At 40.5% G+C, this 12,550-nt stretch overlaps 1 protein-coding gene across 1 annotated transcript in view; it reads right to left on the bottom strand.

Annotated features, from left to right (window-relative positions):
* The window catches only part of glra1 (glycine receptor, alpha 1), a gene marked incomplete at both ends in the record, with an annotated part of 34,938 nt that overhangs the window by 11,098 nt on the left and 11,290 nt on the right, over positions 1–12,550 (bottom strand). The window contains 5 exons of the mRNA XM_083686864.1: positions 785–922; positions 1,342–1,424; positions 2,302–2,525; positions 5,552–5,619; positions 11,404–11,442. Coding sequence (XP_083542990.1) covers positions 785–922; positions 1,342–1,424; positions 2,302–2,525; positions 5,552–5,619; positions 11,404–11,442 — 552 coding nt within the window. The remainder of the gene's footprint in view (positions 1–784; positions 923–1,341; positions 1,425–2,301; positions 2,526–5,551; positions 5,620–11,403; positions 11,443–12,550) is intronic.

The following is a 12,550-nucleotide window of genomic DNA, read 5'->3' as shown; positions in this document are numbered from 1 at the left end:
GGAGAGAAAGAGAGAAAGGTGCGGGGGAGAGAGGGTGAGAGAGAGAGAGAGAGAGAGAGAGAGAGAGAGAGAGAGATATTCTGTCCTTGAAGAATTCATCTCCAAGAGGGGAAGGAGAGGAGAGGAGAGGAGAGGGGACGGTGGGGTGAGGGAAGACCCTGAGGGGTCCTCACTGGTGTTCACCAACATATAAAAAAAGAAAAAGGAAAAAAAAGAGGCTGAGAGAGTAATGGCAGAGCAGAACAGAACATACTGCAGCGCTCCCTGGCCGGGCCACTGCTCCGATGTGCCTCAGTGTGTACCTGTGTGTGTGTGTGTGTGTGTGTGTGTGTGTGTGTGTGTGTGTGTGTGTGTGTGTGTGTGTGTGTGTGTGTGTGTGTGTGTGTGTGTGTGTGTGAGTGAGTGAGTGGAGGGGCTCCTCACCAACTGAAAACAAAAATAAATCAGTTCTTTCACCCATTGTTGCTTTTTCTCTCATTCTTATATCCGATTCAAACTGGACTGGCCTTCAGTCTTTCTATTTTTTCTATTTTATCTGGAGTGTAAGAATTCCAGACTGGCGAGGTTGACTGGACAGATGGTTTCCTGCAGAACTGATGAGGCCAGGGAGGATGAACAGAACATGGATACGGTCCTTCCTTCCTTCCTCTTCTGGGTGTTTATGCATTATGTGTTGTAACAATGTGCCACATTCAGTAATGCTTTCCCAGACAACAATATCCAAAAATAGAAAGGGGGCTTAACAGCCAAAATAATATGGGGAAAGAGACAAAGAGAGACAAACCTGTGTTGTAGTGCTTGGTGCAGTATCGTAAGTCTTTCTCCTCTTTCAGTATGAACTGAGGTAACGTCAGTCCGTCCGCTACCTGCACGGCTCCTTTTTCATCCCACTCGAATATGAGGTCGTTCATCGTATACCCAACTGACAGGGAAACAGAATAAAGATAGATCAGATCCTCGTCACACAAACTACTGGTAAGGCCAACAAAGAGGAAATAACAGTCTAGTATAATCAAGGCCCATGCACAATCGATCAACTAACTCTTCAGAAACTCGAGTTCCACAGTGTGTACATCCTGAAGAAATATGCCTTTAATTTGTCTCACCGATGAGAACAATAAGTCAATAAAAAAAAAAACAATAATCTGAAAAGGGCACAGAAACCGGTACTGGCAGGTTGAAGCAGGTCCCCCCTGACTCCTGTTTCTACTGAAGGTGCACGTAAATCACCACACCTTTCATCATGCTGTCCTCCAGGCCAGGGCCACATCCATCTAAGATCCACAATATAAATACTCCCCCACCCGTTGTGTTTCGAAAAAAAGGTAATGGAGTACTCACAGCTCTCCAGCTGCATAATACAGGTCTGCACGTCCATAGGGAAATTCTTCAGGTCCATGGGGCAGGCTAAAATCAGCGTGATTCTGTGAACAAGTCCAGATAGCATCTGTTTATTCGTAAGCTAGCCCTAATAGTTAATAGAAAACACTAGCATGGCAGTGGTGAATAGCATAGCAACACATTGCTGTAATAGTGACAATACTGCCAGGATGCACTGTAATGGAAGGCTTTATTACAGACCTTTGGGTGTGATAAAGAAGAAGCCTGCTAGCTACTGTATGCGTGCAAAGCTAATAAACCAAACAAACTTGCTGCATTTGCACATTATTGGAATCCTGAAACATAATACAGAGAACATAGGTCTGAATCTCATTACTGCACATTGATATTTCACAACATGAATATAAAAAACATGCCTTTAGAAGCACCAGCCACCCATGGCTGAACCTATATATTTGAAAACACATTACTGTCATCTTGAGATATGTGTGAGGAGCACTGGTCACATTCTGTGTACCGCCAGGGCGAGATAACATCACATTTGCACCATCGTCATTATTTACCAGCTTTTTTTCCATCTGAGAATACACTAAAGCAGGTTCAATTTCCGAGGAGGTTCAGGGGAAGATCAAACCGATGTAGACGGTTGATTTGATGGTGTCAAGTTAAAAAATGAGAAGGCCTCTCTTCACTGCCTTCCATAGATATTTATAAAGATCAAATTCCCCCCTGCCTGAACAGGGGTTGAATACTAGGCTTGATAACAGATCAAATACATTGAAGAAATGCTAACACTCAAGTGTATTACTTTTGTTGCTATGGGAGTGCTAATATCATTCCCTTTTACCCCAAGCAAAAGCAATATAGAGGCAAAGCTGAGCTAAACATTTGTCATCCGTAACCTTTGCGTATCTCTGAGACACCAACAAAAGAAGGAAGACAGAGCACAGAATAGAATACCTTATACTATATAGCACATTGCCGTTTTTAGAAATCCTTAGCAACTTGTTGTCAGTTGTGACTTCGTGGAAATTGGCCCCCTTCTCGTTGGCGAAGAACAGATCAGGTTTCCAAATGGAGTCCAACATAGAGGGGTCTAGGTCCAGAGAGTCATCGGGGTATTCACTGTAGGCAAGCCGAGGGTCATTCCACTGCTGTCGCAGGAAAATGTTCACTCTGTAATCCTGGGACACAGAAGGACTATGTCAGGGCATATGTATGGCTCACCTGGGTCAAATACATACCGTTATGTCAAATACTGTATTGTATTTGAGGTGTGCTTGATTAAGATTGCAGTTTGCACCTTTGGGACTATTTCATTGGTTCCATTGTACAAGGCAAAACAAGTATTACCATAAGGTGTGCTTGATTAAGCTTGAAGTTTGCACTTAGTATTTCTTGCACTTACTATTTAATTGGTTCCACAGATTATACTAGGCACACTTAATGAAGCGCAGACATATGGCAGTATTGGTATGCATATGACCCAGGGCAGACTTAAGGATGGCTTTACATTATTTTAACATAAAAAACTGTGCATTTAGACATAAAGCAGTAAAGTCAAAATGTTTCTTTTTGCAGGTAGAGCAAGTTAATATGAGTCATGCATTGGGGTAGCAGGATCCTTCACGCAGAGGATATAAATGGTGGTTTATTGTTGATTGTTTATTTAATAAATGTCCCTTTGAAAAACCAAAATAGCCTTCATGGAGCTGTGGCATTTAGCCACAACATTCCACTGTAATTGACAATTATTCTAGAATATGGGCAACCAGTTCTATCATCCCATAATGATCATTAAGCTGTCTGGGCAGTAATGTACCATGGGATGACATATCAGCCCACCAACGGTGCAGCAGGTGACCTTTCAAATGGCAATCAGCCACAACATTAGAAGGACATTTTTCCAGCTATTATTCTGACACAAGGTGGCCTGTTTATTAGGTGAATTTCAAGGATGAAAATGAGTTGAAGAGGAAAAGGGATGGCCTTCCTCTTGATTGAAAAATCAACTCTCCTGACACTACAGGATGCATCGCTTTGAATAACTTCAGCCTAAAGCATGGATGAATTATGAAAATCCCCCCAGCAACAACACAAATATTCTAATTCCTATGCTGTCATAATATGATGTCCCACGGTAGGTAGGTAATGTCTCACACATTCTGACAACACATCTGCTCTCCCTGACGAGGAGAGGTGTGCACTGAATCAGGAATAAATCTAGACACCATGGGATTTAAAGAACCCCAGCACTGCTCTACCAACCAGATAGGGCTATCTATCATCTACTTCTGTAGGTATCTGAAAACACTGCTATTTTACCTCAGGGGTGTCTACACAAGGCCGTGGTTCTGGCCAGGAGTACCTTACTACAATGACTGCACTGACTATTTTTCCCACCGTCCTACTATTACGCTGATAGCTGATGGACAGGCAGCACAATGGAATGTCATTCTTTGAGTACTACAGATATCATGGAAATCAGGTGCAATTTGCATGTGAAAATGTCATGGGAAACATTTGTTCCTTTGTTTATGTGTTTTTAGGTGGAACACTCTTTCATGGTCGATGCACATCTTACAGTGGCTTTAACAGTATTACCACATCATGATTATCCCTGTGTTGTGTTGGCTTAGAAAGCATAGAGTTGTCTCACATACATCAGCAGAAACCGCGGTGCACTCATATATCTTGGTGTGATTTCTTTCGGCTAACTGATTTATGACAACAGTCCACACATAATGGGATTCAAGCCGAAGGCCAAATACACTCCTGACTGTGACATATTTGAAAAGTTTGGCCAGTCGCATGACTTCTCGGTGCAAACAACTCCAGTAACAAATGACAGACGTTGCGATTTATGCATTGGCTCCTTAGTCTCCAGAAGAAAATGAAAGAGCCGACCAGCTAATTAAATAGCCACTGGGCTAGTCCCCCGGGGCTCGTACCTTTAAAACAGGGTAAACAATTAGGACAGCAGGAGGGCCAGGGGGATTTAAGCAGGGTCCCTATAGTGGACCGAGCCGGTTGGATCATTACAGCATGAAACATTGTTCTCCGCAGCCCTATAAGCGCTAAAGATTCATCGATGTCATTCTCTATAGTTTCACCCCCCCCACCTTTCTCCACTTGCGTTTAGTGTGAATGAGAGCACTCGGAAACTCGGATCAATTCCACTGGTTGTGGAGGAGGAAAAGAGTGGAAAATCGTGCATTTGTTCTGCATGAGGAGTTTCTGCAGTGAGCAGCAGTTTTAAAGCAGCTTCACTGATGCGTCACATGGGAGACTTGGCTGAGCGTGTAGGGGCCAACCTTCTTTGTTTGCTCCTCCAGACCATTAAAGGGGTTATCTGGGATTCAAACAACATGAACAAATCGGTCACTCTGCTACTTTTTTGGGGTAAACAGTTGATGGATGGGGCTGGAGAAAATGTCAAATTCATAGATGGAACTACAGATGCAAAGACTGACCACCCATGAGATTAAATGTTTAGTTTTAAGACAGTTGAACTCATGAGGCATGTATACGTTATACTCTTCAAGAATCAATGGCTATATATAAATAATATAAAAGTTAAAAAAGTGGATATACCAATCCCAGATTGCCCCGTTAAAGATGATGTCATTTGGATATTGTTCTTTAATTTCACTTGAGTTTGAAATACTGACCAGGCTTTCCAGCAGAGCACAGATTGATTCAAACAACATACAACATAAAAACAATGTACAGTATATTCACCACACTATACACTCTAGCGAGCATATTATGCTCTAGCTTGAAAGTAATATGGGCCGAGTGATTATTTTGTAATATAAACTACCTAATGGTCTTTCTATGAAATGTGGCTGAATAATTTCCCCATTTGAGCACAGAGGAATTTCATCCATATTGTTGTGCACAAATGGCTGAGATATGATCACCCCTTCAAATGTTGTTTTGAATGGAGGGCTCAATGAGCCATTGAAAATGTAAATATTCACATGAGGCACCACTGGCTATTCTAAAGGAAAACTTTGGCACACTGCATACTGTATCAGTAAGGCCATCATTATTTCAGTTATTTCACATTTTTAGAAGAAGAATTATGCAAGTCCACATAGTATTGAAAACATAAATAGTTATCGAATAGTATCTAATGTCCAATTAAGTAAGCAATATCGATGGCGAAATTGAAACTGAAATTCAGTAGTCAACGTATTGGACTCACCATTGTTGTTTCAGCAATAGACCCAAAACTGTTGATAAAAATGTTGCATGTTACGTTTACAGGGGGACCTGTGAAGGAAGAAAAACAAAAAGATACAATATATTACAAAACAGCCAAAAAATCCATTCAGATTTCCCATAGCTCTTTAGGCTGTCTACAAAAGTGGAATTACATTACATTAATTACATCAATGAAAACACTGTAATTTTGAAGGAGTTCTAAGAACGTCAGAATAAAAAGATATGATCCTCAGAGATACCAAGGTTGTTTTCAGATGATAGCTTCAAGGTTAGAGCAAATATCATTGGGTTGTAGTGAGTGTCCATTGAAGCCTGTATTACCTGGTTGTACAAACACAAATGCGATTACCCTGTGACGAGGGTTGACTGTCAATGAGGTCTGGGAGGAGAGCAGTACAAACAGTCTAGCCCTCCGCCCTCAGGGCATGAGTGATATTGCTTAGAGCGGTCAATCATATTGAGCACCAATTCCAGGAAAACCCTCTTCATTGCCAGGCATTCTACATAAAGCCGCAAAGCTATCATTTTGTCAATCAGAGGCTAACTTAATAGTGTTGTATCACATTTATATAAAATAAAAAAAGATCCGTCATTTCTCTCCAGCAGCATGACAATTTGAGGGACAAAAACGATGGTCACTTCAACACAACATAAGAGAAAGCACTGTCATATGTCATACACTCTGTCAACATCAAACGGTCAAATCATGCACTTTGAACACAAACCCATGTTTAATGTTTCCGGCTCCTCTAATTCAGATGCCTGGCGGCCACAATGAACTGGGGGTCTGAATTATTTTGATGGCCAATTATTCTCTCTGTCAAAGTCTCACAGCTGCTGTAGGCAGTGTAACAGTAGATCATTTGAGAGTTACACACACACACAAACACACACACACACACACACACACACACACACACACACACACACACACACACACACACACATCATAATTAACCCATAAAACTGAATCACAGGATTGGAAAAATAGAAAAAATAATTTAAAAATACCCCAGAGCAAATATATTATAAAACATGAGGTATATCATGTAATTCAACCAACAGTAATAGAGTCCTCACAGATAGCAAGAAAAGTAATCGAGAAAAGTAATGATAAAATAAAAATAAATAAAATAACTCACAAAGTCATACAAATCAGTTGGAATTTCAAATCAGCATGAATGCAAGTGTAACAAACATATAACAGTAACAGTAACATTAACCTTGACATTGACACCATATTACACAGTATAGTCTAGCATGTTTTCTATGGATGGATTCTAGCTTCACACAGTATTCCTCCCAAGCAATGTTTACGTCTTTCTTTTCATGGCTGCGGAGGAAGAGCATGTAATCATTTGTTTTCTTGACATTCCTTGCAGTGTGTGTGACGCAAAGCTAGGGGGAATCTACTGTCCTCCTCTCCTCCTCCTCCACCGCAGCTTATTTCATGGGCCTCCAATGAGGGAGGGAGGGAGAGAGAGAGAGAGAGAGAGAGAGAGAGAGAAAACGACAGCTCATTAACTGTCAAGGCAGAGAGAGAGAGTGAGAAAAAGAGAGAGAGAGAGAGAGAGAGAGAGAGAGAGAGAGAGAGAGGGTGACTCATATTGTAGCCCAGAATGATTTGCGTTACCATGTTTTTGACAAATGGACCGGGCCACTGCAAACAAGGCCGTCGTAGAGAGGGGACCCAACGTCACACCATGCTGCAGAAGGGATATGTGAAGCTCTGCTGAGGTGTCCTTCCGATTCAATCCCTTGCTTCTTCGCCCCCACTTTCATTAGAAACAAGTGACAACGGTGATAAACCAAAATGAAACAAATGCTTCGCTGCCTCCCGCTGTGGTGCTTAGAGATGACCATATACCATGCGCTTCTTTTAAAGATACCCATATACCATGCGCTTCTTTCAAAACACTTCTGTCAACTAAAAACCCATAGTACATACATACAATATAGTATGTGATCATTCAGATATGATGAGGGAGAGTAAGTTGCTTTAAGACATTGCAACAGACCATTCATTCCTTCCTAGAACAATGACTAATATGCATCTGAATGTACTGTAGATTAAGCTCTCTGTGCAACTAATAACTAATCCTTAACCACAGTCCCAATACAACTGATTAACAGTGGGTTTACTAATTAACAGCTCAACCCATCAGCACTGTGTCCTGTACTCACATATTCATTATAGGCCTACATTAACTGCTAACCGACCAAAAACTAGACAGAATGAAGAATGGTAAATCAACTAGCTCCTTACTGCTGCAGTAGTATAGTGGTACAGGTAATGGTATGGATGGTAGTATTACCATATACAGTCACCAGAGGCCTGTAAAACATGGGTATCTTGGGGATTTGATGCCCCAATTGTCATTGCTTTACTAAACAATGTAAATTCTGTGTCCAATTTGCACAGATTGTTTCAAACAAATGACACCTTTGTGCCATAGGACGAGTACAATTGATTTAAAACTAAACAACAAGTGCTTAACAAGCAACCATAGTAAAATATGGGTTTCAAATTGTTATATGAATAAAAATACAGAATTATACTGCATCACTTCACAATTGAGCTGGCCTCAGCAAAAGATACAATGGCCATGAGACATTAAATATTTATATTGCTTAGTTTGTACCTCTAAGGTGTCTCCAAAGCAATGTTATTGAACTAATATATATTCCAAACATGCGGAAGGAAGTGGAGCTCAACTCATTTTACACCTGCAAGCTGGGGAGAAAAGTGTTATTCCTTAAGCTGGTTTTTCATTATGTGCAGACACCTGAGCTCAAATGGTGGACAGTTTGCTGTTCTCAATGCATAAATATCCGGTCTAACACACACACAAAAGTATATGAGCTAGACAATTTCAAACTGGTATCGAATACCTGCATCAACAATAACATTGTGGTGGTGATAGTATGCTGAAAGCGACTTTCTTTCTTTCTTTCTTTCTTTTTCTTTTTTTTTTGCTTAATTTGTGCCAAGATACATTTGAAGCCTTTTTCCTTTATTTCCAAAGACAATCCTAATTTTACTCCTCTACGTAAACAAGCTTTGCATGAGACAATACCTCACAGTACAACCTATGGAACATTAAGCCTTGATGTTCGGCTTCACGAGACGAAGTAAACAACAGCAATCAGTGGCCAAGAAAACATTTCTGTCACATTTTAATTGGAATGCAACATGAGAAATGGTGTGTTTCTTAGCTATGGATTCTCCCATCCATCACCGCCTTTACAGAAAGTCAACTTTTGGGGGAGAAACTTTCCCTGATTTGGCATTCAGGAGCAGAGAAAAAGCCATTACTACACATCCATCCATAGCCAGCCTCACTATGCCAGAGGGGTTTGTCTCATTACGAGGTGAGATGTATTCAAATTCAGGGGGGTGGATGGATGGAAGGAATCCCTGGTTAGATCACCTGAGTTCTCTGACTGGCTGGCTGACTGGCTGGATTGCTTGCTTTGCTATGGTAAGAGCCTCAGAGTTTGCTGTGTCACATGCCTATAAGTAATGACAGGCGACTAAATTACCCAGACTCCTTTTCCTGGGCCTGGGGGCTAGCAGTGACTGATGGGAGGACATGACAGCCTTGGAGGGGTGTGACTCCAGAACGACATAAATCAATAGCAGGTCTGTGCCACGGGATACAGACTGGAGAGAAGAGTTGACTGGGGCATTATTCCACTGGATTACTTGAGGCGCTGGTGTGCGGGGGCATCAAATAAATCAGTCGGTGGTTTAGCTACCGTCGGGGAAGACGTTCGACTCTTCGCTTGGTATTTTAATCATCTTAAGAGGGAGACATGAATGTACAATCACGATTCTGAGCTGTATCAGTGCTCTGCTTAAGTAATCAACTGAGTGAGGTTCTCTCTTGAGGAGGGAGAATAAAATGAAGCTGCGGTCAGTCAATCATTTTAGCTGATATTGGACATTTCTAATGTATTTTTTTTTTATATATTGGTATCACTTATCAAACAATAACCAGGCAGCTAAATACATCCTCATTCATCCTTGTTCTTATTCTGATACAGTATAAAGTACATATTTGCCAGTGACAATCACATATATGCCAGTATACCATCAGACACTGTAATGTAATATAACTGTTATAGTGAATCCACTGTGTGTGCAGTATATCTGACATGATAAATGTACTGCCTGCAAACTACAGTGGTCACAATATGGTTGACTTAATTTGTCAAACCATTTGTTTATCCTGATAGACATAATCAAGCAGCGTAATCCATTAATGATGCATATAATCTACAATCAGGGAAGGTTTGATGAATGGGAAAATGTATTCATCATAAGAAAATATGCAGAGACAGACCCTATGGCCTCTCATAAGCTTTCCTAGTCAGAGAGCACTGAAAGTGTTGAAAGACAAATAGCTATGGGCCTAGCATGAATCTACATAAAACCTCAGTCCTGGGGTGAGTCGTGTGCATTATTTGCTGAACATCCTAATAAAGAATTCTGCTCTAATCAAAATCTACCGCAAGTGCCGAGCCCTCGCGGTCTGACCTGCAGGATTTGCTGAATGAGCTCTCCCTCTCTCCCTCTTTCCCTCTCTCTCTCTCGCCTTCTAAACTGACATTTTCATGTGATAAGGCTAAAGCAAAGCAGCTTGGCTCAGTGGATTATAAGTAAGGTGATAGTGCTTTGTTTCAATGTAGAAACACTCCTGATTTCAAACTCGTTTAAAAGTTGAGCAAGGAGTCAATAACAATCATGACAAGAAAATGAGGCTCAAGTATTCCATTGAGTATATTGAATCCACAGCTACCTAGGGGATAAACACATTTTATTTCCCCGGTTGCTCTTTACCAAGAGAGTAGATCAGGTGAAATAAATGGCACCAATCTAGAGCCAGTCATCCGATCTGTTCAGCAGTGTGTCTGTGTCAGGTGACTATAACACAATCATACAAAGGTGCGCAGGCGCGCAGGCAGGCACACACACACACACGCACACGCACGCACACGCACACAGACACACACACACACACACACACACACACACACACACACACACACACACACACACACACACATTTTCCCAAACAGCTACCATCTAAAATAGTCCACATTTCAAAAGATGAATAAAAAGTACTGAATGCATTCAATGACTGTAGCCTTTCTACCCCTTCATTCTAAATTACCAGTAAATATGCAACTTTGAAGCCAAAAATCAGACAGGTTGCTAATAATCCTTGTCAAGTGTAGCAGATAATATCTTGTTCAAAATAAGGTCATGTAGTAATTGAGGTCTTTTAGACTAGAACTAAATAGTCGGTTGCATTAGTCACCCATTGTAATCACCACAATAGGATAATATCACCGATCTTCTCCATGTGAGAATCAAATACACATACTGTATATCATTATACTCTAACAATCAAGCATACAAAAGATAAAAAGCTAAAGATAAAGGTTATATTTCCTGTGTTATATTCAAATTGTACTCTCTAAAACAACAATTAGTGAATACATTAGAGAAGAAAAATTTCCATGTCAACATAAAGTAAAAAAGCTTGAAAAATTGCTGACATTTCGACAATTGTGCTTGACTAATTGCTTTATTGCCAGCTGTTCAACAATAACAACAACAACAACAACAACAATCTCCCTAAAAGTGAAAATCTGACAATAAGCCTATTAACTGATAATCCACATATCATACAATGACAGTCGACTCTTAAATCCATTCTAAGCGCACAAATTCAATGTGATTTTCCCTTATGTTTTCCATTCTTAATGACTTTAATCGAAATCGGAAGTGACTTTCATAATCCATGATGAAAAGAAAGAAGGTACCTTTCTTGTGAGAAGCTTCTGATTTGGTGCCTTGTGGGTCTAATGAAAAAGAGATCAGGATTAAACACATCACATTCTAACACCAAGTATTGATGTTGTTTTTCTCATTGCGGAAAACAACAATAAGAACACATTTTTTTTTTTTTTTTTTAATTTAAACATGGCTACAGTTATCGAAATATCACACTTGCCAACACTTCAGACTTGTAAGTGTGTGGCAGGGGACTTAGAGGCCAACATACTGAAGGCAAGAGCAGGAAGGAGGGATGCACGAGTTTGTCAACAACGCCATAGCGGGCAGGAGAGGAGAGGCGATGCATAGAGATGAGAGGAGGGGTAGGGGTTGCAATGCATATCTCTTCACGGGAGGCAAAGGTGGGTTAGCAAAATGCACTAAGAGATGCAATAGATCAGAGAAGGGGGAAAATGCAAAGACTACATGTCAAACTGGCTTCACTTAGATAGTTTTGCATCATTTGGCCTTAAATGCTCTTTTCTGACTTGGCAACTGGTTGGTGAAATCAAGTAACTAATTCCATTGGAAGGAACAGGATAGAAAATATTCTAAAATGGAATTGTTCTACCCCTTCTTGTTGGGCTGCAGAGCTGTGCAATACAAAACAAATGGAACCTTACTTTCTGGACCAAGTGATACATTGTAATGTATAGCACACTCTGATTTGAAAGACTCTGAGACTGAGGTTGAGAAAATCATTATTTTACACTAACTGGGCCTTTTCCAATCATTCTGTAAATGGCCTTTTTATAAGTTGCTCTAACCGTGGGTAACCGTGCGTCATTCCAAACTTTTTTGGCTTCTGACCAATTGGTCACAACAAGCAAGGCTATGATCACAGTCCAAGACATAGCTGCAATGCCATTTTTCCGCTTCTTCGGCATATAGTGAATAGAGATCACACTTTACTGTTACTTTACATTTTACTACAGTCAATCTACAACAGGTGCAGGATGTCAGACGGTTAACCAGACATACTAGTACTGTATGAAAACATCTGAACACAAACATGAAGCATTTTAGAGCAAACACATTTTGTAAAGTTTGATTCTCAACAAAAATACATTTTTAATCAGTATGACTGAAATACTTGCCAGACGACATTCGTTGCTGATATAAAATACTCCAATC

This window comes from Argentina silus (genome assembly GCF_951799395.1).
Source record: "Argentina silus genome assembly, chromosome: 15".
NCBI lineage: Eukaryota > Metazoa > Chordata > Actinopteri > Argentiniformes > Argentinidae > Argentina > Argentina silus.
This window is presented reverse-complemented; position numbering and strand designations above follow the sequence as displayed.